We start from the raw sequence: 25,414 nt of genomic DNA, 5'->3' as shown, positions 1-25,414 counted from the left end.
CAGTACTACCAAGAAAACAAGAAGATAAGAATAGTAAAAATAAAAGTTTTTCTGAAGATGTTAAGTCAGAAGCAAGAATTTTTGCCCTGTTTTCATAGTCTGTACTACTGTCTTCTTTAATGCACCTGCCATCTGTATCATGGTAGAATTCAATAAATTTAAATTGCTGTGTTTTCTCCATGTATCTGAACCCAATAACAATGAAAAAACATTAAAATATGTATCTGACTCACAATAGATTGCAAATTTTATGAAGTCACTTCACTTACTTTAATACATCAGATATTTTGTTTGTTTGCATAGCTACTCCTGTCATATATTTATAAATTACTTGTTCCTGTTGGGCATACTTTTTTCCTTTAATATTTTAGGAAATTCAGACAGGGAAAGAACCAACAACATTAGAAGCAACCCATTTAATTCCATCCAAAGAAAAGGGCTAGCAAGAGATTCTGAGACATTAAAGGCACACAAGGAGAGAACAGGAAAAAGTTTTTATTAATAGATGTGAATCGTCCTTAAAGGTAGGTAGTCTCAATTCAGTTTTCTTTTCATGCTTAAGCAACTACAGATTTTTTCTCAACTTAAGGGCCAGTAAATTAATGAATATGTGTGTTTTTCAGGTTTTTATAAAAACCTTCAAACTTCACAACAAATAAATTAAATTGAAGAAAGCACAATAAAGTAGTATAAGGACAAGAGAAGGACTCTAGGGACTTTCTAACCTTTAATCAAGTCTGTAAGAAATCCCTTCTGTTTGAGACATGTTCTCAGATATGCTTCTTGAAAGCTAAAATCCTGCCTAAGGGATTTTCTGGATACTCACCTCCCACCAAAATCTTTGCATGGTTAAACATCTCTTCTCAGGTATTAAACTCATACTCTGTCCCATCCACACATATGTTGTATGAATTTACAATGAAGTCATGAGGGACTTCTGAAAACTCTGCAATAATCTGGTGTAAAATCCTTAAAGAAATTATGTCCAGGTTTTTTCTCAATTTCCAAGTAGAAACTAACTGTGGAAAAAATCCCCAGTAGTATTTTTATCTTAGAAAAATAAAATTTGCTGTTATTACTTTACATAATTGTTTTGGAAAAAGTGTGTGGAGTAATATGTGTCAGAAACAAAGAGTATTGCCAAAAAATAAATCCATCTACAAAACAAAAGGAAGGCTATATCTACTGAAAAAAAACCCAGTACATTCTGAAACCCAGTGCCTTGGCTGTCTCATCTTTTTGGGAAAATCTAATAGTTAATTTGTTGGAGAGGCTAAAGCTGCAAACTTTAGGCAACATCTGAAAGGAATGAAGAGAGGAGGTATATGAATTTGGACATCTTCATAAACAAGCTGCTTATCCACAGGCTACAGTTATTTTTTTCTTTGGACTATTGAACATTTAATTACTGTATATGAAGTAGAATGGCTTCAATGGAAGAAATCTACCCAACCTCAAAAATCCTTACCTGATAATGCTTAAATCAGTCCCATTGCCCTTGGCAGGAGCAGAGGAGGAAAACAGCAAAACCATCACAACACTTGCACCAGTCTGAATTTGAGAAAGAGTTTTCATAGACACTGAGCTTAGGGGCTAAATTTCTGCTGGGGACAGACAATCTATATTATCCTGAGGGAAATTTCTAACTCTGAGAGAAAGGCACACTTTATTATATATGTTTGTTCTCAAATTTTGTATCCTCTGGCAAAAATGCTCATTACTCTGTGTGCTATTTTCTGTGATTTGCCTTCTTAAACATGAGGTTTTATTCCTGTACAGCCCTAAGAACATAAACCCTTAGGAAGGGCTGTGAATGTTGCCAGGTAACTGTGCACCATAAACTTGGGCATTGAACTGTCAGTCTGCATTTTGAGATTAACTTCTCCTGAGCTGTGTCAAATGCCTCCATAAGGACACAGCACACACCTGTGTTTTGACAGGTGGCAGTGACACTGACACCAAAATACCCAGCGATGGGCAAAGCATGCTAACAAAATGATGCTTTTGTTTTTCCTTCTCCATCCAACTTGAGGTACCAAAATCAGTCTTTTCCAACCTCCTTCTTCATTCTTTCTTCTCTGGGTCAAATCCGACCCCTGTGTATATTTTTGGAACCCCACTTATTTCCCCATTCCCTTGGTGACAGCTGTATAGTCACATTACCTTCATTTAGAGTCAGCTGTGGCACCTAGGCAACCCGAGGGCATCAGTAAATTGGATCATTGCCTCAGATTGCACTCAGTGTTATTTTGTTTATTTCTGGGGAGAAACCTTCATTTGAACACAGCTGTAGCTGCCTATAACAGCGGGAGAAATAAAATCTTACATTTTTAACCACATTTAACAGATAATACTCTGAATAAGTAACAGAAATGATCCTGTTGAATAGGTAAAAATGAAAAAAAATTAATTTAGGTTCTATTGCAGTCCTCTGCCCTCACCTTTTCAATAATCTGATTTAAGCTGACAGAAGATAAAAAGATTTAAAATAATGCCTGACACATCATCCATAATCCTTACTGTGGTGCCATCTTCTTGTCCTCTTTCAATTTAGTTCAATACAGTGGCAGGTGGCAAGGACATGTGAGGTGCCTTCACCTTAGATTTTGGATTCTCTTAGACCACTGGGGTTATTTGGCTTTCATTGGTACATTCCATAACTAGAAAGATACTTCTGTGGGAACAGGCAGTACACATAGGCACAAAGAACCAAAAAAGGAATTGTAAACAATGGTATGGGATTAAGCAATGTAGGACCGAAAATAAATGAAAGACGCTGCCTCAGGGTGAAGCAAACCAAAATAATATTGAATCATATGGGCACAGATTTTACAAAGGGAATATTGAAGCCTCAAAATTCAGTTAAAAGTACCTTAATTGGTACTTCTTTGACTGTGATTATTTGGTTGATATTAAACCTAGATAACCAGGGCTTTCCAGAGAACAGCAACCATCTTTCAACATAATGCTGACTTATATAAACACTGAGCCTCTGTAAACTGGTATAATTTTCTGGCAAATACACACAATGACAACTTAAAAGAGAAACAGGAAACCTTTCCAGAGGTACCCAGAAATCAGACAAGGTCAGTTCACCAAATGAGAATAGAGAGAAAATCCAAAATTCTACAGGAATAGTTTCACAATGAACAAAAAAACAAGCAAACAAACAAAATGAAATCACCATAGCAGCATGGATTGAAATACATAAAATAAGAGAATTATTCAGTAATCCAGAAAATTCAGTTAAAGTCAAAATAAAATATCTTTAGTGGTCTGTCTTTAAATCTTATCTTTAAAGAGGCCAGTATTAGTAATAGATGCACAAGATAGCATCTCAATAGTTCCACTACAGAGAAATGCCTCATGGGAAAAGAAAACAAAGTAATAGCTTCACATTTTTTTAAACTTATTTTTTGTGTGTTGATTCAGATCAGGCACTTTGGACACTCAAAATTCTTTTCAATAGACTCAAATAGAGTTACCATAAAAACATGGTATTTTTGAGGCCTAAATCATGTCTCAGAAAAGCTTGTTCAATAGAGCAAAAAACCACCAACAAAACAACAAAACCCCCAAAAAAGCTAGTGACTATTTTTTCAAATGTAAAGTGAAAGATTTACTGGCACATACCAGCTTTTTCCCTCTCTGTTTTTTCCTCATATTGCACTACTAATAATGTATTTTTGTTTCAACGTGTGAATTAGCTGACTCATTTTCAGATGGCACACAATAAATATCATGCTTTGCTTTCTAATTGTTGGGTTTTTTTTTGCTTGGTTTTTTTGGTGTTGTTTTTGTTATTTGTTTTGATTTTTTTTTCTTTTTCTAGCTGGTTGTTCTCAAACCCATGAAAGGCATGTTTCAAGCATTACTTGTGTTGTTATTTTGTGCTTTCAGTTGATCCATAACCTGTCATGGTTTGATACTTCAGATCAGAAGTTGTTACAGCCTTTGAGAAGCATATGTGCTGATTCATGTTCCAGCTCTGTTTTCTCCAGAAAAAAAACACTCAAGATTACAGGTAAATTAGGTCAGTGGTTGGATTGAAAATGCAGAAGAAATTACTGAAAACACCTTTCTTATTCCTGGTATAGAAATGAGAAGAAAATAAAAATCAGGGTTCAGAATACCTTTTATTGACAGTCTTGTGTTCAAGTACTAAATGATTTTTTTTCCTTCTCCACTGGTGAATTAAACCAACCAAACAACCAACCAAACAAACAAACAAAAACAACAAAACAAAACCACCAAAAAAACCAAGCAAAAATCCAAACCAACCAAAAATAAAGAATTTTTTTTTTTCTAGAACACATAGTAAAACTATCCCAAAATATTTCTTTTAGAGTATTTAGGCTTTAAGATATACGCCAAAATATGTGAAACTCATGATAAGATCATGAGAATTAACAATTTTCTGTCCTCATTTGCAGGAAATGTGCAGGAAGAGCTAGGGCACACAGTGACTCATCTACATGAGTTAATTAAACATTGCCTGTGGTGTTCTATTATCTCACTCTCATGCTGTTAAAAGGGTCTCTGGCACGATTTTACTCTGGGCCACCAAGGGCTCTCCTAGTCAGTGCCTAAGCAAGTCTGCATGATTGCTCCTAATAGACAATTTGGATAAGACACCTCTTCTGGATGCCAAAAGAGTTTTAATTGTATTGATGCACAAGCTGGCCCCAGGGCCAAAGAATGGGGCAGTCACCATTTCCTTTCCTATTTTCAAGGTGACCAAAGTGAGGAAACCTTGTGAAAATACATTTGGAATATGTATTGGGAAAAGCAGTAGGGTCACTGGGAGTATCCCCTCCGCATAAAGAATAAACAAAAAGCTAACAAATAAGTAAATGAGATGGGTATTTGTAAAGCAAAATTAGAAGTCTATGGTCAGCTAATATCAACATCACCAAAAGTCAAGCTGATTTACAACTTGAAAAATTAACTTATACCATAAAAATTGTCATATAAATAATCAAGACCAATAAAGGTGTCCCATCTCTACTCTGACTCCTGCTATATGGTAAGGATAGAGCACAAATTAAAGGCAGTGTTGGTATGTACCCAAACGTAAATTAAAGCTTTGTCTTTTTCTCATATGATTGATGAAAAAGGTCAGCCAACTATCCCCCAAAATAATGGGAGACACAGTAGGCAAGCAGAATTACTAAATCTAAGACTGAAGTAAAACTCAATTTGGAGTTATCCAAATTTGGAGATATCCATTCCAGAGTTCTAAAAAATTTGCACATTTAATCTAAGTCAAATACTAAGAATTGTTAATACATTTATAAGGCTGATAACTATACCTCTTGGCTAAACAATTGGAGCTGTAGCATCTACATTTAATAAATGGAAAAAGAGAGGCTGCTGAATTCAGTTCCTTATCTGACTTAAACAGTGGGCAGGGCTTTATTTAAAAAAAAGTACTGAAAGTATAGAAGCAAATAAAAATGATGGTGAGTAGTGTGGGTCTATCAGTCTCTGCATTGTGCAACACCATCCAGGTAAAACCTCTTAGAAAATTAAAATAAAATATAACTAATTGTAGAGAATTAGAAACCAAACATAAACATGTTTTTTCTCAAATTCTGACTGTTATGACAGGAAAAATGTGATTGGAGCAGAGGGCCCTGTGGAGGTGAGGCAGTGCTGGTCTCAGTTGACTTTCTGCTTCACCTTGGGTCTCATGCTCAACTCCTGCCACATCCAAATCACCTCCTGCAAAAGGACTGGCTGGGCACACAAGAATAAAATTAAGGAAAAGTCTAATTTGCATAAGAGTGTGCGCCTGGTGGACTACATAAGGGAGTGGATTGGGCCCTCTCCTGCTTTTTTTCCTCTCTTCTATTTCTCTTCTTCTTTCCTCTCTTTCACTTTCTTTGTCTCTCGGCTCCTACTCTGAACCATCCACATGGCAGGACCAGCGTGGGACCTAAGGGCTGCTGACATTCTTTGTCTTCTGAGGAAAACATATTTTATATCATATCATATTTTACCACTTACTCCATACTGAACATGGCTGTGGGAGCTGGGGGATTACGGAGGTGTGCTGTGCCTTGGGAGCCAGAACAGGTGAATCCTGAAGTGTACTGTACAAAGTTAAGGGCCTGTTTGCCTCCACTCTTGGGGAAATATATTGTACAAATTTAAGGGCTTGTTAACCAGTGTCCTTCCAGTCTAAACAGTGGGCTGGTTGCCAAAGTTACGGTGACTGTACAATAAAGCCCAAGAGTTCCCTGACAATGAGATTTGGTGTCTTCCTTCAGCCTAATGAGAATTTACCAAACACCACCACTGGGTCGTGACACTTATCAACCTAGATTTCAGTAAAACACACATGGTACATTATTAGACAGTACAGATAAACTGATAAAATAACAGAAAAACAGGATTATGTTGGACTATATTGAAAGCAAATCTTTTAGTCAGGAGAGGCTGGTAATGAAGATCTTAGATGAGTATTGAAGACAGTCTTTGCATCCTGCCCTTGCTTAAATGTGGAAAAGTTCTGATTCACAGCTTTGGGATGCACTGTCAATGAGTAAGTCTAAGAATACCACACACATAAAACAGAGGACTTAACTAAAGCCTGGAAGCTGATGAGGGATTGTAAAAATTGCATTCAAAAAACAACCTCTAAAAATAATGACTAAGCCCAAAACCTTATGTATAGAGCATTATGTGTAGAGCATGTACTTCATCATTAGGCAATTCTGAGTCATTGCTCTAGACATTCATTAAAAAAAAAAAAAAAGGATTATTTTAATTAGGAAAACTACATGTGAAATAGAGATAGACATATCAGCGACATTTTACAAAGCTTTGGTGAAAGATTTCTTGCAGATCTTCCACAGTATACCAGACCAGAACCATCACAGAGGAACCTTTCAGATGCTGAGGGGGAAGAGAATTATGGGAATACCACACTATCTTGTCTTGTTTATCATAATTTAAAATGGCCAAAATGCATGGATGATATATAATACCTAATATATTCTGAGTAAATGCAAATAATGAGAGAACTGTGCATTGAAAGAAAATTGGCACAGAAAAAAATACATTCAGGGTAAATTTATAGTGACTTGTGAATGGTAGAAATTGATGGCCTAGAACAATAAATATAAGAGAATAATAATAAAAAACTACTTGGATTTAAGTTTAAGAAATGTACTACATTGGGTACTTAGGGTACTTATAGTAAGACTGGACTTGACAGCCAGTAGCATTTCTCCTAACACAATATTTCTAGGACTGTCCTTTATTTCTCCTCTGTGGCACCTTCAAGAGCTATCTGAAGTAGGTACTAAGACTTTTTTTGGACTTCTTTTGTGTCATGTCTTTTTTATAACTTTTTATAAATGTTTTAGAGGAGATTTACAGTTCTACTTCACATCTTCACAATTTATTTTCCAAAGTGGCCACATCCTACAAATTATTTTAAGACAACAAGATTATCAAGGGAGAAAAGTTTTCCCAGAAATAATTTCACAATTGAAGAATGGGTGGGGAAGTAACTTACAGCCACTGAAAATTCATTTGTAATTCTGGAAAGAGGGTGAAAGTCTCTCCCTCATATGATAAAGTGACCTACAAGTAGTAGTTAGAAAGAAAATCAACTTATTTCCTGTTGTTTCTGAGTGGATTTTTTTTACCAAGACTAGTATAGGGATGAACAGTAGCAAAAATTCCTGACCTGCAAGAGTAATCTCTTCAGGAGCAAAGCTGTCTCTTTCCACACTGAAATAAAATCTTCATAACTCTATCCCTTGTTCTCCAGATTCTGTTGATGTACAAAACATATTAGACATCAATTCTTAAAAATTGTCTTCTTAAAGGTAAGCCAGCTTCAAACCACAATAGTTTCTGTAAAATGGTCCGTCCAAGTTTGAAGATCAGACCTCATTTTTCAGTCCCACATTGCAAGTTCTGAAGGGAACTGTCAGCAGATGGCATTTTATTTTATTAAGAAAACAGAAATCTAGGGTAGAATTTTATTGTGGTTTTTTACATCTGATATCTGTTGTCACTTTTGAATCGAATCCTTGATGATATTTAGTATTTGTTTAAAATTATCTCACTTCTCCCATTTTAATTAAAAGTTAGAAAATCGGTTATTTACCCAGGAGATTAGATCAGAGCCATTTCATCCTATTTACAACAAAGAGAGTCTGTAATAAGTCCTTGAAACCCCTTCTAATCTCTAATATAAATATTTATTTAATCAGTTTAAAAATCATAATTATTTACCAGAGAGACTGAGGCAACTTCTACAAAGTTATTATGGATGAAAACATAGTTTTTGAGGCTTTTAAAATAACTTAATAGCTTGAAACAGTTTCTTTAGAAGATGTTCAAATATTTTTTGGCAATTGATTGTTTAGGTTGCTATCTTTTGTATAAGCTAAGGAGATTTTTTTTTTTTTTCCTCAGGCATCTATTGATTACTTTAATTCCTAATTAACTATTTGCTTGGAAGAGTATTTTCTGTTTCTAATGATTTCAATCATTAGAATAAATGCTGCACTACTGTCCTGGTTTCAGCCTTAAAACCACAACATCTTCTTACACCACTACAATTTCAAACTCGCTCTCACACCACTCGTATTGGGTTTGCATGACAAGGTTTAGGTAGCAGGGGAGCCATAGGAGTAACTTTTGGGAGCTGCAGGGCTAACTTCTCTGAGAAGCTGCCAGAAGCTTCTCCCATGTCTGACAGAGCCAAAGCCAACTGGGCACAAGAGAGACCTGCCACTGGCAGGGCTGAGCCCACCAGTGATGGTGGCAGCGCCATTGCGGCAGCAAAGCAAAGAAGGAAAAAATCCAAAATGTGCAACAAGCAACAGCAACCAGAGAAGAGAGGAGTGAGAATATTTGAGCAACAGACCTGCAGGCACCCAGGGTCAGTGAAGCAGAAGTGGAAAGAGGTGCACACAGAGCAGAGATTCCTCCAGCCCATGATGAAGACCATGGTGTGGCAGCTGTGCCCCTGCTGCCCATGGAACTCCAGGATGGAGCAGGTATCCAACTGAAGCCCATGAAGCACCCTGTTCCAGAGCAGGTGGATGTTCAAAGGAGGCTGTAACACCACAGGAAGGCTGTGGTAGAGCAAGTTCCTGACAGTATCTGTGGACCCATGGGGCCTCATGCTGGAGCAGTCTGTTCCTGAAGGGCTGCACCCCCCAGAAGAGATCCACACTGGAGTTTGTGAAGGGCTGCAGCCTATGGGAAGGACTCATGCTGAAGAAGTTAAGGAGGACTATATCCTGTAGGAGGCAACCCACACTGGAACAGCATGAGTGTGAAGAGTCCTTTCCCTGAGAAGGAAGGAGCAGCAGAGACAATGTGTGATGAAATGACTGCAGCCCCCATGCCCTGCTCCCCTGTATGGGACAAGGAGGAATGATGAGTGATCTCTCCCTGTCCTTATCTCAACACATGAGCCTTTTGTTATATTTTCCCTCCCCTGTCCAGGTGAGGAGGGGAGTGACAATGGCTGAGGTGGGCACCTGCTGTCAAGGTCAAACCACCACATAACAAGATCCTCTCTTTTGTACATTCAAACAAATTTATACTCTTAACTTTACAACCAATTCATCATAACATCCTCTTAGATGTATCAAAAAAGCAGGATATCAAAAACCGAAGACACAAATGTAGTGTATTGATAGCACAAAAAATTCTGTGACCAAGAAGAACATATAATGATTAGTTACAGTTAGGGCAGTTTTGGAAGTTAACTTGGAGGAAGTCACCTCTTGCAGTGGGGAGTGCAAAGGTGGCTGAGCTGGTACTTGGTCATAGGCATTTGTGCCTATGGATCTCATTCATTTGGGGCCACAAACCAGGACTGAGAAAGGCCTGGAGGAGGCAACAAGGAATTTATCTATCATGTAGGATGAGAATTCAACCAGCATAGGAGCAATAGTAGTTTTCTTTCATCTTCTTTCATTGTATATTCTTCCTTGAATGCTTTTTTTGTATCCTTTCCATTCTCTCCAGTAGATGTGGTGCTACTATCGGGTGCAAGATGATGCTCACTGGAGAACGAAAATCTTGTGCTTGTTGTTGGCAATGTATCCAGTGCTGCTGACAGAAAAGCCACAGTATATTCCCACATCAAATATTTGGGCTATGTTGCTTCTGACAGCTGTCTCCACCACAGCCAGTACTAAATCTGAAGACAGTCAATGCCTAATTTCTCAAGACAGAAATGAGAGTGCTATATGAAGTAATCATAAGGGGCCCAGGTTTTGTCCTAGCTTTACCTTGCGCAGTGCTTATTTCCCTGCAGTATAAGTAGAGAGAACATGCTGACCTGGGTAAGGTTCATCAGCATTCAGAGAAGAATAGCTATTTGATTTTGTGGTTTGCATATTGATTTAAAAGAATGAACCCATTCTGCATGCAGCTGGAAAGTAAAACACTGTAAAGATCTCTGACTAATTTTCCGGAGCTATTTTTCAACCTCTAGACAATGCATTTGGACATCACTTCTACATTACTGTTTTATCTCCTCTGTTCACATTATTTTCAATACTGCAGTTCTTGTTCTGCTGAAAAGTGTGTTTACTGTTCATTTTACTTTTGACATTTGTTTTCACCGAGCTTTGAAACTAACCCGTCTACAATCCACGAGTCTATTTGAAGTGAGGGCATATTTCCCAGACCTCTTGGAACAATTTTGAAAACTTAAACTACAATTACTGATCTATCTTGCATCATAATGTTTCTTTTTCTCAGCATCACCTTTTATAGTATATGACTATTGGGGTGTCTTTTATGTTCCTTGTTTAACAGAAGACCTTCTTTTAAAATTCTTCAGTTGAAATAAAGCAGCTTTTTACTTGCAAACAAGAGTTTTATTTGCACTTCAGTGGATACTGTAGATACCTGAGCATTTAATGTTCAGTTATGTATGTATTACTTCAAATGACATTCCAATCACCCTGATCCAGTAGTTGACATGTAGGCTCCCAGCATGTGAATAGCTGCATTTCACAGGTCTGTTCATAAACTTATGTTTCAATTGCAGATACAACACTAAATCCCACACAACACAAACTTAGTACTTAAAGGATACTTTTTTTTTTCATTAAAAACAAAATGCAATTATCTATGCAAAATAAAATAAATATGAAGAAAACCTGCTCCCAAATAGAAAAACATAGGTTGGATGTCCTGGTTCAGGACAAATTTAGAAGGGAGCAATAGGGATATCAGGGTACAATATCCTGAAGTCACCCCAGGAGATTGGGAAAAATAAAAAGTGGAAATAAGTACTCATAAAGAGAGGGAAAGTTGAATTTAATCAATCAATGAAATTGAATATAAGAATAAGTGATACATGTCAGGAGACTCCAAGAAAGATGTCCAGAGGTACTCTAAACATTTCAACCAATATTAGTGCTTGTTGGTGCTTTTATTCTTTCTGTCTCTTTCTCTTTATTTATTTTTTGAAACCAAGACTCCATCACTCTTCAAGCAATAGTCTTGTGTACTTACTTTTTTCCTGTGATTGCCCCTCTTCAAGCATGCAGCCCTATGTGGCTTCCCAGACTGTTCACACATACATGATTTTGGGAGACAATATCAGCAATTAATAATTAATAAAATTTTTGCATTTGTACTTGTCTCAGTCATGTGTCTAAGAATTGCAAGGAATGCAGAGTAATGCAGTAAAGAATAGAGAATTATGTTCTTCAATTTTTTTATTAATGTCTGTTAAATAGCAATATTTAAAAAATGTAACTAAATATACATAAATATTTTTTGAATTTACAGTGGATACCATATTTCTGTGCATGTCACATGCTGGTAGTTGAGTAATCATAACTCTTATGATGTCTAATCGAATGCTAAATGCATTTCCTGCCACCATACCAGGCCAATGTATCGTGTTAATACAGGTGAAACCATGATCATTTATTCAAATGATCTTATTAATATTTTGTATAGCAAAGATAAAAATCTCATGGGAAGTAGATGAAGCAGACAAAGTTCAAAAGGGTGACGGCCTGTAGAAACAATATTTTTTAATATAGTTCACCTTGACTTCAGACTGCAGGTCCAAAATACAGTAACATTAAAAATGTATTTAAATATGAGTTGTTGCAGGTAAACCAATTCAGTTGTCACATCTTAAAAGTCTTGTGATACTCATGACCTACAGACATGCAGGCCTGGCACAGGTTTATGGCCTGGGCTTCTGGAGCCAGAAGATCACCAGCCCTTTTGACAATTTGAGCTCTAGCTATGACACAAAATAGACCTTTGTAAGAGCTGCTGTGCACTGGTGCCTGTCTCTTATTGCAAGCCCCCAAATCCTTGTGTTACTGACTTTCAAATTTGGAGCAATTCCCCAGCATCTGAGGAGAATCACGGCTTTAAAAAATAAGAGTAGAAACAAGTTCAGTATTTCTTGCATCTTTCAGGACTTTCAGGACAGATGGCGAGGGTCTTGATAGGAAGACAAAAAAAGCTGATTACAATTAATTTGTGTAGTGTAACATGGGTATAAACCCACTGCCTTGGATAATGATTCATGCCACTGCACTTAGGAGGGAACCACAAAGCTTACAGTCTGTTCAGAAACCCAAGGATGGAATTTGTCCTGACCCAGGCATGATGTCATATTCAACAAACTTCAAAAAAGAAAAGCATTCATCCAGGTTTTCAGTAATGTCCTTTTTGACATTTTTTGTTAGTTTTCATTGGAACAATGACAACATTGATGTGATTTGAGCTCCTTCTCTTCCATTACAGTTTTTGTATCAGTCAGGGTCTTCCATCATGCTCACACAAACACACTACGCACACACATTGAGTGCTAAAAATTATTCCCTACCATGTTACTTTATCTCCCACCATGTTATTCTATTCCCCTGTCACCCTGTTCTTCCAGTGGAGCTAAACTGTCACAAAACTTGAGCAATGCTGTAACAAATCAAACAAGTTTGCACCACCCACACACAAAGTCTTTGCCCCAGAGAGTTGTGAGACTGCAATTCTTGCTTTGCAATGATTATAGCCATAATCCTTAGAGTTTTTAAGAAAAAAGAGTACACGAAAAAAAATTATATATCCTAAATAAAATATCCTTAAGAAATAAAATAGCAGAACAAGAGGAAACAACGAGAAAGAAAATATTAGAGGTCAGATTATCAGCTGGTGTAAGATGGAGCAGCTCCATTATCTCCAGGGGAGCTGTGCCAGCTTATCCAATACATATGCTCTGGCCCAGTATGCCCTTTTAGTCAAATCATTGAACTGGTACCTTCAAAGCTTTCCCTATCATGCTGTTAAATTTGTAATGCTACCAGCAAAAATTTCTTTCAAAAAAAAAATTTGCATACGCAAATTATTCACATTGCTTTATTTTTTCTTTGTCAGTTCACAAAAAAAGGTATTTCAAGTTGTCATAACCTTGCATTTAGTCAGTGAAAGAGTAAGCTTGAAAGGAGAACAATGTTTTACAAATTGGACACATACCCTGTTTACTTTCCTCTAAAATTTGCAAACTATAAAGCAAGTGGGTTTTTTTGTTTTGTTTTAAAACCTTCTTCGTATATTATCATACAAAAATATTCATATGCAAGTAATAAAGATTTTTTTAAACATCCAACTTTTTTAAACCTAAATCAAAGTCACACCAAAAGGCCTTTTTTGTTTGGTTTTGTGTTGTTTTGTTGGTTTTTTTTACTCTAGACAAAGTACACCTTGTGCTTTAACAAACTTATGGCATCATGTGCTCTTTACAAGGATTGTATTGAAAAAGCTCATGTGTTGTTATTCATTAAATAATGTAAAACTTGCCTACTTTTGTGGGTTTTACTTCTCTTAATTCTCTTCCCCGTCCCCCCCCACCCCCGTCCCCCCATGTGTTTGTATTTGTATATATGTGTGGAAAAGTTAAGGCAAGTGCAATCAAAGTTACAAAAATCAATGTTTCTATTGCTAACATGTGCAGCATTCATATTTAGTGAATGATGTCTTTTCTCCTGTAAGAATAAAACGGATGAAAATACAAAATGTTTAAGATATTATAGTTATTAAAATAAGATCTTCATTTTTTTAATACCAGGCTTGATGAATTTTCCAAAAGTTAGGATAACATAAACCATGTCCTTTTTAAAGTAACATACACTGAGATTAGGTAACATTTTGATAATGACCCTCTTGTTTCTCAGCAGTAAGTATAGTATTACTACAAAAATGCAGTTCCTTTTAGCCGTGACCCATTTAATTTTTTAAAAAATAAATATAAATAAATCTCTTTAGGTAAAATCTTTAATATACAGTAGGCATAAATATAGGTTGATGAATTTCTACTTAACTTTAGTGCTTCTATTTTAACTTTAATGATTTTTTAACAAAGTGTATAAAGGAAGCGATATATTTTCCAGTTTATAATCATACCTGTAGCCTTAAAGAAAACCTTGAGAAGAATGCATATGTTAATTTATGGTTTGTATGGCAATAGATATGGACATTTGGAAAAGGTAATTATGCTAAAACTTCAATTAAATTATAGAATAGGGAGAAATTCATGTTCAAAAATTCTGGGCCTGATTCTGCTCTTTATTTTTGCACCAATTATACAGAGCTACAGCTAATTCTGCTGACTCCAGTAGAAATATTTTTTTACTTCAATCAACTATTAAGAAAATTAAGATAAAAGGTGCCAAAGCCTAGCATGACACTTCCTTGCTTCATTCCATCAATGCAAAATCGAAGAAGGCAAGTAGACATTTGTATCTTCAATGGATGTGCATGTATTCCATAGGAGCTGCAAAGCAGTTCCACTCTGCTGGTTGCTCAGATTATGGAAGACCAGCTGAGAGCTTTATTAACAAAGTGCTTTATCAAGATGCTTATCCAGGTGTTAACTTTGAACAGTGGGCTCCCAAGAAGGGGCTATTGCTGCTTGAGTTGCATTGTGCACTCTGCTTGTGGACAGTCAGCTCCCTCTGAGATGAGTAAAGGAACTAAATAAAATTAAAGAAACTAAATCCCCTACACAAATTGCTTTATTTGTATTAGTTTTGCAGCTTTTTTATGGAACAGCAGGTGATGAATTTTTTCTTCTAGTATTTAAACTAGATATATGTTCTTTCTGTCAAAGATCTTTTTGGTCATTTTGTTTTATTGTCATCTGAAGAAAGTCAGAACATGCAATACGCTAATAAAAAGATTTACTTATGAAATGCTTAATTTTATATATTATCAAAAGTCTCATGAAACTAGTAACTGCACAGAATTTAATAGTGTGCTTTTCTTGCAAAATTCATAGGTGGCTGAAAACTGCCATCAGTGACAGCAGTGGATATTTAGATGCATTGTTGGGAGATAATCCCTTTTACTGTAAGAGCTAAGATTGGAATTCTGTCTTTTAACATACTCTACTCACTACTTGTTGCTGCTTCACCACTGCCCAGCACTGGGCAGCTACCTTCTTTAACTTTATTAGCATGCTGAACATGTATCATTTACAAATCTTCAAACTTTTATAATGAAGATGTTAAAAAGTATTTATGAGTTTTCTGAATAATATAAAAATATCTTAGGTCATATTTTTACAGGACATGTAAAATAAATTATAGCAAATTACTACCTAGAGCAGAACTGTAAGAGTTACAGGAATAAGGGGCAGATATCTGTGTTCTAGTAAGGTATTTGAAATAACCAATGATAATATTGTAAGTTCCCATAAATTCACCTTGACTTTGAAATATTTTATTTTATTTTTCAAGACTGGAGAGCCTTAGAAAGCCAACAGGTAACAATGAGGAGGCTGGAAAAACCTCAGCTTTTCAAAGGAAGCTCATTTCTCAGTGAGCAGGGGGAATCAGACTCACTGTGCCTGAGACTCCAGGTATAATAGCACCTGAAAGTACAATTTTCCCTTAAAATACCTATTTTTTGGATTGGCTATGAAGTGGATAACTGACTGAAGTTGGACCTCAGGAAATCTGACAGCCCTTTGAGCATGAGCACATTTGTGCTAAAAGTCTCTTGACTTTCAGACTCATTTATGACTATTTTACTCCAGCTCCCTGGACTTCTCACTCCATTCTTTCTAAAAACTCATGTAGTGCAATGGTATCTCAGTCTTGATGTCTCCTTATGAAAACAAATCAGAACATAGCAAAGCAAGTCCAAGCAAACAAAAACACAATTCAAGGAAGGGAACCATTCTTGAAAATTATATGCATGTACATCTCAGTCTGCGTCCAACTCCTTATGCTCTAGATTGCTGTCTGAGGAGATCTTGAAAGTTGTATATCTGGTAAGGTGCCCAACGTGACTAAAAGGGAATTTTTCTTCAACATTCCCTAAAGAACATCTTGGCAAGTGCCATTTCAAGCAGATAACATCTTTGCTGCTGCTTCTCACTCTTCAAACAACTAACAACATTTAAAAAAATCTAGGAATGGTATTTGCTATGTAGTTCTGGAAGCTACTCACAAGCTCTTTTGTTTAGAAGAGTGAAGAGGTAATCAGAGAAAATAAGAGATGAACTATACTGATATTATTTACAATAGGAAATTTGGCAGATATTCAGGTAGGTCCTATTAACTAGGAAAAAGAAACACTTCCTACCTCTAACGAAGTTATATAAATGGCTTCAGATAGCAAACATTTGATGAAGGAAGTACCTGCTAAATTTGGGGTTCCAGGCAAAAGATATCTGTAATTTCCTGTGGCAGCAGGACTAGATGAATGCTAGTTATGTTAACCTATTTGGTCGCCGCACAACCAGTAAAAATCTTCACTATACCTCTCCCACCCTGTGTCACCCCAGAAATGTATTTCTGTCACAGTACCCCTAGCACTGGCTTGCTTACAAGTTTGTCATCTCCTGACAGCACATGGGAAATGCCTTGCTATGAAAAAAACCAGATTTTTGGGACTTCCTTCCCTTTTTTTGGGTGCTACTTATTTTATTTTGTTGTATAGTTCTATGATTAAATGATTAAAAGTTAAAATACCTATGTACAGGAATAAAATTGCATAAAGTGCTTTTTGTGATGTAAGTAAAATCTGAGAGTGATTATTGCAACAATTTTGTCCCAGATAGCTGCACAGTTTGCAGGTTCATGTGTTTTGCTGAGGTAGGCATAGGTTAGTGCTCTCAAAGAAGGAGCCTGCTGTCACTGAACTGTTTTACTAAGATAGATAGATGGAGAGACAGTTGTGTCACTGCTTTGTATTTACATAATTGCTCCACTTGAAGTTGTCTGGCTGTTAAGATGACAAATGTACAGCATTCGAATGTGATGCTGAAGGTAAACATATAATACTAATTGTTTAAATTTTCTACTGAAATGTTCCTAAGAACTCAGTTAGGGCTGCAGTGAGCTGTTCATCAGAGAATATTAACTCTGGCAAACAACTTCTTTTATGTCTGTAAATTCATTGCCACTTGTGTTTTAAATTTACAATGAATAATGGGATTTCCTAAACAAATCTCTCTATGGTTTACCTGTCATACAAAGAATGGAGAGAAAATTTGGAAAAGACTCTTACTTAACTTCCTACAAAACATCAGGAGAAAACAACCTTCTCTTGAAAAAGAATTGTCTGAATCCAAGTTTAAAAGATTAAGTAATTGCATTGCTAATTTGTTTTTCTTTATGTTTGTTTTTCAAGTGTGTGTGGGCAGACTGCAGCTTAATGGAATATCTTGAGCCAATAACTGACATTTTTAAGACTTTCTTTTTACCTCAGAGAAGATCAGAATAACATCAGGATGTTGCTTCATATGAGCAGTCTATGTGGAAGTGAAAAATGGTTTACGGAGAACAAAAAATACAGCCTTTTTTCAGCTCGAACCTTTACTCCTGTGAGTCTCAGAAAAGAAGACAACTACTCACCCTAAACACCTCAGCAAAGAGGCTTTGTGTGGACCCCAGCCTGAAACCTTACAACAAGCTTTGAGTGCTTGTACTTCTAATTCAGTCTGCAAGGGAAACAGATATGAGAGGAGGGGATGGGATGGGATAGGATGGGATGGGATAGGATGGGATGGGATAGGATGGGATGGAAATTTCTGCAAGGGTTCTCAGGTGTGGTGCTACCTGACTGAGATGGCAATTTCCTGTGGCTGTCATTTAGTGGATTGTACACTAACAAAGCAAGCTGACCTCTTTCTATGCTGGTTTTTACTTTGAGCATGGAGCAAATGGGAAATATTGTCAGCTGTTCCTGTTCTTCCAGCTGCTTTGCCACAGGGTATCTGTCCCTGGACATCTGATAGCTCTCATGTTTATTCTCACTAACATCAGTAGCAGCTTACTGCCCACCTTCCCTGTGTGCTGCTGCAGCAGGTAGGACACTGGTGATACCTTGAGGTTCCTTCTGCACCCACCTGACAAAGGAGCAGCTAAGCACGAAGCCAGAGGGGCCTGTGCTCTCCTCCTCCATGCACAGGAACACACTTTCTCCTCTGTGGAGCTTCTCAGTTGTAGACATGTGGTGCAGCTGACTGCTTTGGCTTGCACTTCTTTATCTGTCACAAAATGAGTTTGAGAGTATGAGCTCAGTAGGTATTAATTGCTCCTGGATGAATTTGTATTTTTGAGGAGGGCAGAGGGAGAGCTAGCATTTGATTAACAGAAAAAGAGAAGGTTAAAAACCAGATCTATTTTATTTTTTTATAATTTTTCTGTTACTTTTGACATGTTCTGATGGTTAACAGAACATCTCTATAAAAGATATCAAATGATACCTCCCTCAAATTCTTAGCTCTCGCATTTTGCTTCGAATTATTTTCCTAATACCAGTAATCAAGAAAAATATTTGTACTCTCTCTAACCTCAGTACTAGATAATCTGTTTTATTTAATATTTAGATCCTAGAGAATCATGTAACTCTTAGTCCCCACAAATAACAAAATTTGAATTGACTATTGAATGTTTCTGAAATTATGTTAATTAAGGTATTAGCTATTTAATGTTAAGAATTATGCTAAGCTTTTGGGATGACTCTGGTTGTAATACTTCCCTTTAAAAACACTAAATAAAAATATACTCATTTTCTAGTAATCTGAACAGCTTCAGAATTGACATGTTTTCCAGATAAGGTATCAGACCTGACTTTGTAATTTCTTGTCTAACTTCTTTATGACCCTGTGGACCCTAAACCTACACCCAGAGCTTATTAGTCCAGAGCAAAAGTCAAACTTTGTTATAAGCAAAATTAAAAAAAAAAAAAAAAAAAAAAAGAAAAAGAAAACTCTTAATAGCTGAAACACTTTTATCATTTTCACTTCCCAGGGCAACAACTCTGAGTTTTGAAACATCAAGTCAAGGCTGTTTGGTGAAGTGTGATGCTGCCAGCATCTTCTTGGAGGATAGGGACAGACTCAATGGAAAACAGCCCTGCAGAATTACATCACAAACAACAGCTCAGTATCCATGCTAAATTCAATGAATCTGAAGTTAAAGACACAATGGTGTGCTTCACCCTCCAATCAGCGTGCTATTGAGAAAGTGAAGAGATGTGCTTATTCAAAAAAAAAAAAAAAAAAAAAGAAAAAAACCCCAAAAAGTAAGGGAACTTTCAACCCTCATAATACAAGGAAACTCATTGTTATGAGGTTGCTTACATTTTTTCTGTTGCCAGCCACTTTAACCTATTACTCAGCTGGGTTAGAAAATGTATCCTAATAACATCAAACCAGATAGGGGGTGGGAGTGAAGGAGCATAGTTACTCTAGTTAATAAATTAAGTCTGTTACAGAGATTTTTTTAGCACTGACAGATTTTTGCTATCCTCTTTATAACAACAATAGAAGACAAACAAAAATCTCTCTGTGCTAGACTATCAACAAGTACAAAATCATTCAGAAGTGTATTAGACATACAGGGACATATTTGTGTTGCTGATCTGTCTGGATGGCCTCCAAAAAAGCCAGTTGCTTGATGTAGGTCAGCCAGAGTACAGAGTTTTGCATGACAAAAGAAACTACAACACAGTCAAAAAGCAAGTGGGTATTTTGCCCTTTATTCTCCATTGGCCATTGCTCTATTTTTGAGATTACTTTACTACCGTGGTTTTTCTTCCTGCTTTGGATTTTAACTAAATTCTCCTTAGGCTTACTAGCTTGACAATTTCTTCTTATTCTTTTTTTCTTTTTTTTTTTTTTTTGTAGTGTAAAAATGAAGGAATCATTTTTACTAGGCCACTTTTCCCAAATCTCACTGCTCTAGCTATAATTTAAATGAGTAATTAATGCACAATATCCAAATAAAACTTTGTAAATTTTGATCAGGAGGGTATAACAAGGTTTCTGACAATTATGGAACTGATTATCACCCATTATGTAAAATACACATGGTTTTCACAGCTGTGCAGAAATATAAAAATCTTAGTTTGCATCTAAGCCTAACAGTATTGGACTCTGAAACAGATCATATTGAAAGTGATGTTGGCTGCCAGGTGAGAACAGGGTCCCCACTAAAATCCAGAAGGCATTTTGCTGTTCCTTTCCTTGCAGCCAAGATTTCCGCTCGTCACAGACTGCAAATATTAATTCCTTTCCTCTTTGTTTTTCCATTTTTTTTCTCCCACACAAATCAATCTTGCACTCATTCAGATTTATTATATTTACTCTCAAATCATAGTGTTGTAACTGAGAACAGAATCAGACCCAGCAATGCATTTTGCCTTCAAAATAATTACCTGCATTCTTTACGGTCTCCCATTTCTTTCCAGCTATATATGCTCTCTGGAGAACCTATATACTGAATTTACACAAGCTGTGTAACAAGAGTCCTTTTATAACATGGACTAGCATGATTAGAGAGAGCCATACAGAGACAGAGCACCACACTTGGATAATTCACGTGCATAGAATCCACATACAGACCCAAAGTTATTGACCAGGCAGAGTAAGTTTTTCTGATCATCACACTGTGCCTTTTTTAAAATAAAGTGCTATTTGCTTATGGCTAAACCTTATATGTGGCTATTGCATGCACATTTCAGGCTGCATTGTCAAAAACCAAAACACCTTCACCAAAAAACAATGGAGCCTAAGCACTAGGGCAATGACAATTTTTGTTGGTTTTGGTTTGTTTGCTTTGTTTGTTTCCATTTTATTTTGCATTCCAATGGAATTTTTGTCAAACATGGAGCATGTGAACACACAACACTTTCCTTTACTGTTCCCCACAATGAGTTGTTCACAGAAGAGGAGTGCTAAGGAGGAATATTTCTAAAGCCACAGACAATTTTCTCAAACTTATTTCAGGTTTTGTCATTTGTTTCTCTTTGTTTTTTCTTATGTTTAATATTATGACGAAACAGTATAAGAAAACCTTCCTTTAAGTAGTGAGAATATCAAATAGTATTTGTCAATCCCTGAATCATGCTATTCAAAGTGCTTAAATCTAAAAATAGAAGAACAGAAAAATACTTCCCATGTGGCTAAGGAAAGACCTATCCATTGGCTAATTGTGATTGTGGTCAAATAATTACATCCTACATTTATTCCACATCCCAGTCTTTAAACTAGGGCATGTAAAGGGAAAAAAAGAATTAATTTCTTTCAGAGGATCCTGGGGTATTTGGGACTGTTGTGGTTTAAGCCCAGATGGAAATTAAACATCACACTGCCACTCAATCAACCCTTCCCCTTCTCCCCCTTCTCAGCCCAGTGGAAACCAGGACAGGCATCCAAATGAATGAAGGAAAATGCCATCAGTGCCTGACAGGTGTCTGTAAGAGCAAATAAATAATAGCTTTCTTAAAGCAAATGTGCAAAATTCTCTTAAAATTTTATGTGACCTGGCAGCCTAATTTCCATTTTGTGGATGTTTGGCACATATCCAGAGACACTATAATAAAGACAGGTTGTAGAAAAGGACTTGAGCTAAATCTCAGAGAAATAAACATTTTAAGCAAATAAAAGTGCAAACCTCAAAGGTCTATTAGCTTCTTATGCAGATACTGAGATTTCTTGACTTTCATAACAGAAGCACAGTCATTTCCTCCCACACTGTCAGCTCTGGACTGCTCCCACATATATCCCCCAAACTGCAGCTTCTCCACTCACTTCTCATTAAGAAGACCAAAATATTATAAGCTCTACTTTTCTTGTTGTGACAATCATGATGAACAAACCCCACAACATCCATTATATTGGCCAATATCATTCAGCTGCCAGAAAAACACCTAAAGCTAATTAATTACATAAATAGACTCTCAGGCCTGTTTGCCAGGACACCAGTTACAATTCTGCCAGGGTAAATCAAACCCATGGCTCTATGACAATGTGCTTCAACCAGAACTCCTCTGCTTCTGCCAGCAGGGACTAGCAGAGAGCTTGGCCTGAATATGTTGCAGAGCTGCACCACTTCTCTCTCCTTCTAAAATCAGAAAGGACTTTCTCTTATTTAAAACATAAGTATGAGCAAGGTGCTTATTTAATTTGTCTCAAAGATGTCTGGGTGTAAACACAGTTGTGGGCTTTTATTCTTCCCTGTCAGCCGTGGTACATGCATTATTTGCAACTCCTCAAAGATGGAATCATACATAAAAATAAAACTAATTTATTTATTCATTAAAGTGAATAAATTGTTTTTAATACTTCCATGTCTGATTTAAATATTAATTTTGTATAAATAAAGTTTATTCTGAAAACAGTTATATTTCTGGTAATCATGTCATTTTTTGTCTGCCTGAGTTCTTACTGAAATCGTGTTGAAATTAATAAAGTTTTATTTATTGTTACAAGCTAAAATCAAATGAAAGAAGATTTCTTAATCTTGAATATATAATTTTAAAGCAAATACAGTTTTTGGAACATTAAAATACAAGGGACTCTGAAATCCACAGGAAAATAATGTTTTGCTCTTACTTTTTTTTTTTTTTTTGAAAATAACACTTTCTATAATACAAAGTGACAAACCATCTACAATACTGTCTTTTTTATTCCCCTTTGGTTTGGAAGTCATCACTGTATATACCAGCAGGACTCTGCATTTCAGTGTCTATTGCCTCACTTGTCTTACTTGCCTGACATTTGCAAATGTTATTTGCAAGATTTTGAAAGTTGAGAGAGAAAAAAATGAGTGATTAAAAAATAAAATCCACAACCACATTAATACTTTTCCAGGACGTGTTAAAAATAAGGTTGCTTTTATATTTATAAAAGGGATACAACCAACTCATTCTTAAAATTAGAATTAAGAAAAAAAAAAACAAACCCAAGAAAGCAAAAACCAAACCGGCTATAGTTTCTACACACTCTAGTGACTACTGTGAAGCAACCAATACAGATTGGGTATTTTCTCTTGTTTGACAGGTATCTACCAAGTTACATGTTAGATGGTCAGACTGTAGTGTTACCCCAAATGGGGGTCTTTGTAAGGGCAGGGAAGGAGCAGTGCACATTACGAGAGTAGAAATGAAACTGGAGCTCTCAGTGAGCAGTGGGGTCCTTCTAAGAACAAGAACTCTCCAAAAGAGGTGAGCTGCAGCAGGCATGGCTAGGCAGGCCAACAAAATGGATGGTGCTTCTGATATCAACATAGCTTTGTCCAAGCATTCCCAAGAGAGGTTATAAACAAACAAACAAAAAGTCTAAAACTATACTAATGAAGCAAAAAAGTTTCCTATCTACACAGCAGTCTCTTCATTTAAAAAAAATGTAAATATACAAATTCCAATGACATATAAAACAAAGTCAAAAATGTGAATGGGAAGAGACATGGGTAAAACAGGAAGACTGATGCTACAAAGAAATTGCAAAAACATATGTACAAGACCCTGTTTTTCCTCGTTTGTTATCGATTGTAATGCATGTTTAACAGCAGCAGTCGAGGATATAGTTCCAGGCACCAGACTGCAGACTCTGCTCCTACTCAAGGGGGTTGACAGCCCCTTGCATGTCGGTCACCAAATGACACTTGATATACTGGTCTCCCGTGGCAAGAGGGGCAGTATGGCACTGTTTGTGTGAGCCTCTTCGGGGTTCTGCTCCCTGTTAGTTTTTGTCTGCGGCCGCTGCCCGTTTATAAGTGTCATGGGGATGTTGCAGTAGGTGTGCTGGTTACCTATTGAGGTAAGTGGCAGGGTGCCGGCAGGAGGTACATCGTATTCATAGCTCCGGTAATAGTGTTTCTGGCGCATCTGTGAATGATATGTGTTATGAAAGGTGGAGCGCAGGTCTGGATGGGCAGTGGCAAGAGCAGTGGAGGTGGCAGCAGCCATGGAAATTGCGGAGACTGTCTGCAGTTCTCCAAAGGGCCCCTGCTCACTGACATCTAAAACCTGCTCGTTTGTCATGGGTTCAATCCTCTTAAAAGGCATTTCGTACTGTAAACGTTTCCAGAACTTGGAATTCAACTTGTTGCATTTTGGTCCGTGCCATTTAATGACAGTGAGGAGCTTGATGGTATGTTTTAGGGCCTCAACCTCCTGGTAGTTCATAACTCCTCGTAGTTCACTGCACTCAATCAGTATCACTTTGATTTCTCCCGTGACTAACATATTTCGAAGCCTTGTTTCCAGTTCAAAGATGCTCCAACCTCTTCTTACCACGTAACTTGGAGTCATGACAATGATCAGTCGCTTGCTTTGGTCTACACATCTTGCCACATCTTCAATGTAGGCTACAAAACAAAACAATTGCTCAAAAAGCAATCTAAGAAAACAGTCTGCTCTCATAAACTGGTGAGAAACAACACAGGCAAATCCTTGCTCCCCAAAGATCTCACTGAAATATGCAAAAACATCAGCTATAAATGTGCCAGGCTGGCCTGGCAGAACATGATCTTGAGTAACCAGCTCTATGTGGACCTGCTTGAGCAGGGAGGTTGGAAAGATGATCTCCACAGGCCCCTTTCAACCTCAACCATTCTGTAATCCTGCAAAACATCTATTCCCACACATGCTATGGATTGTGAGTGTTTCTTCAAGAGCTGTGGGTTTGTATCATCTCTTTCTCTATTGGAACAAATATGTCTATAGTGATTTTTACCTTTAAAAAGGCAAAGTCACCCAGTTAGACAACAGAGCATCATCCATGTGCTTTAGGACCTCAGTCTCAAACCCAAATGATACTCTAAGTTTTTTGGTAGGCTTAGATTCTGTTTTTCCTTCATGCCCCTTCCACACACATTCATAAAAATGATTATCTCCTGTAAATTAGTGTTTAGTTTGCTGTAGATTTAAAAAATATCCATTAGATTGTTTGATGTTCTATGTTGCTCTTTGTCTATACCAAGTATCCTTCCTTTTATCTTTCATTAAAGGTATTGAACTTGGTCATTGTCTATATGGTTACACTGAAGTCATGAAGTCACTACAACAACTGACAAAATATGACTGCACTTATGTTGGAATATGTGAGAGGATCTACTTGTACTAGCTGGAATCAATTCTAGTATACAATCTCTGACAA

The 25,414-nt window shown here is 36.8% G+C and overlaps 1 protein-coding gene across 4 annotated transcripts in view; it reads right to left on the bottom strand.

Annotated features, from left to right (window-relative positions):
* Positions 1–11,696: 11,696 nt before the first annotated feature.
* The window catches only part of IL1RAPL1 (interleukin 1 receptor accessory protein like 1), a 676,860-nt gene continuing 663,142 nt past the window's right edge, over positions 11,697–25,414 (bottom strand). For all 4 annotated transcript variants that reach the window (XM_072934853.1, XM_072934849.1, XM_072934841.1 and 1 more), the window contains one exon: positions 11,697–24,623. In XM_072934853.1, coding sequence (XP_072790954.1) covers positions 23,905–24,623 — 719 coding nt within the window. In that variant the 3' untranslated portion in view covers positions 11,697–23,904. The remainder of the gene's footprint in view (positions 24,624–25,414) is intronic.

This window comes from Taeniopygia guttata, chromosome 1 (assembly GCF_048771995.1).
Source record: "Taeniopygia guttata chromosome 1, bTaeGut7.mat, whole genome shotgun sequence".
NCBI classification, from domain to species: domain Eukaryota; kingdom Metazoa; phylum Chordata; class Aves; order Passeriformes; family Estrildidae; genus Taeniopygia; species Taeniopygia guttata.
The sequence above is the reverse complement of the archived record's forward strand: the minus strand, read 5'-3'. Positions and strand labels throughout refer to the sequence as shown.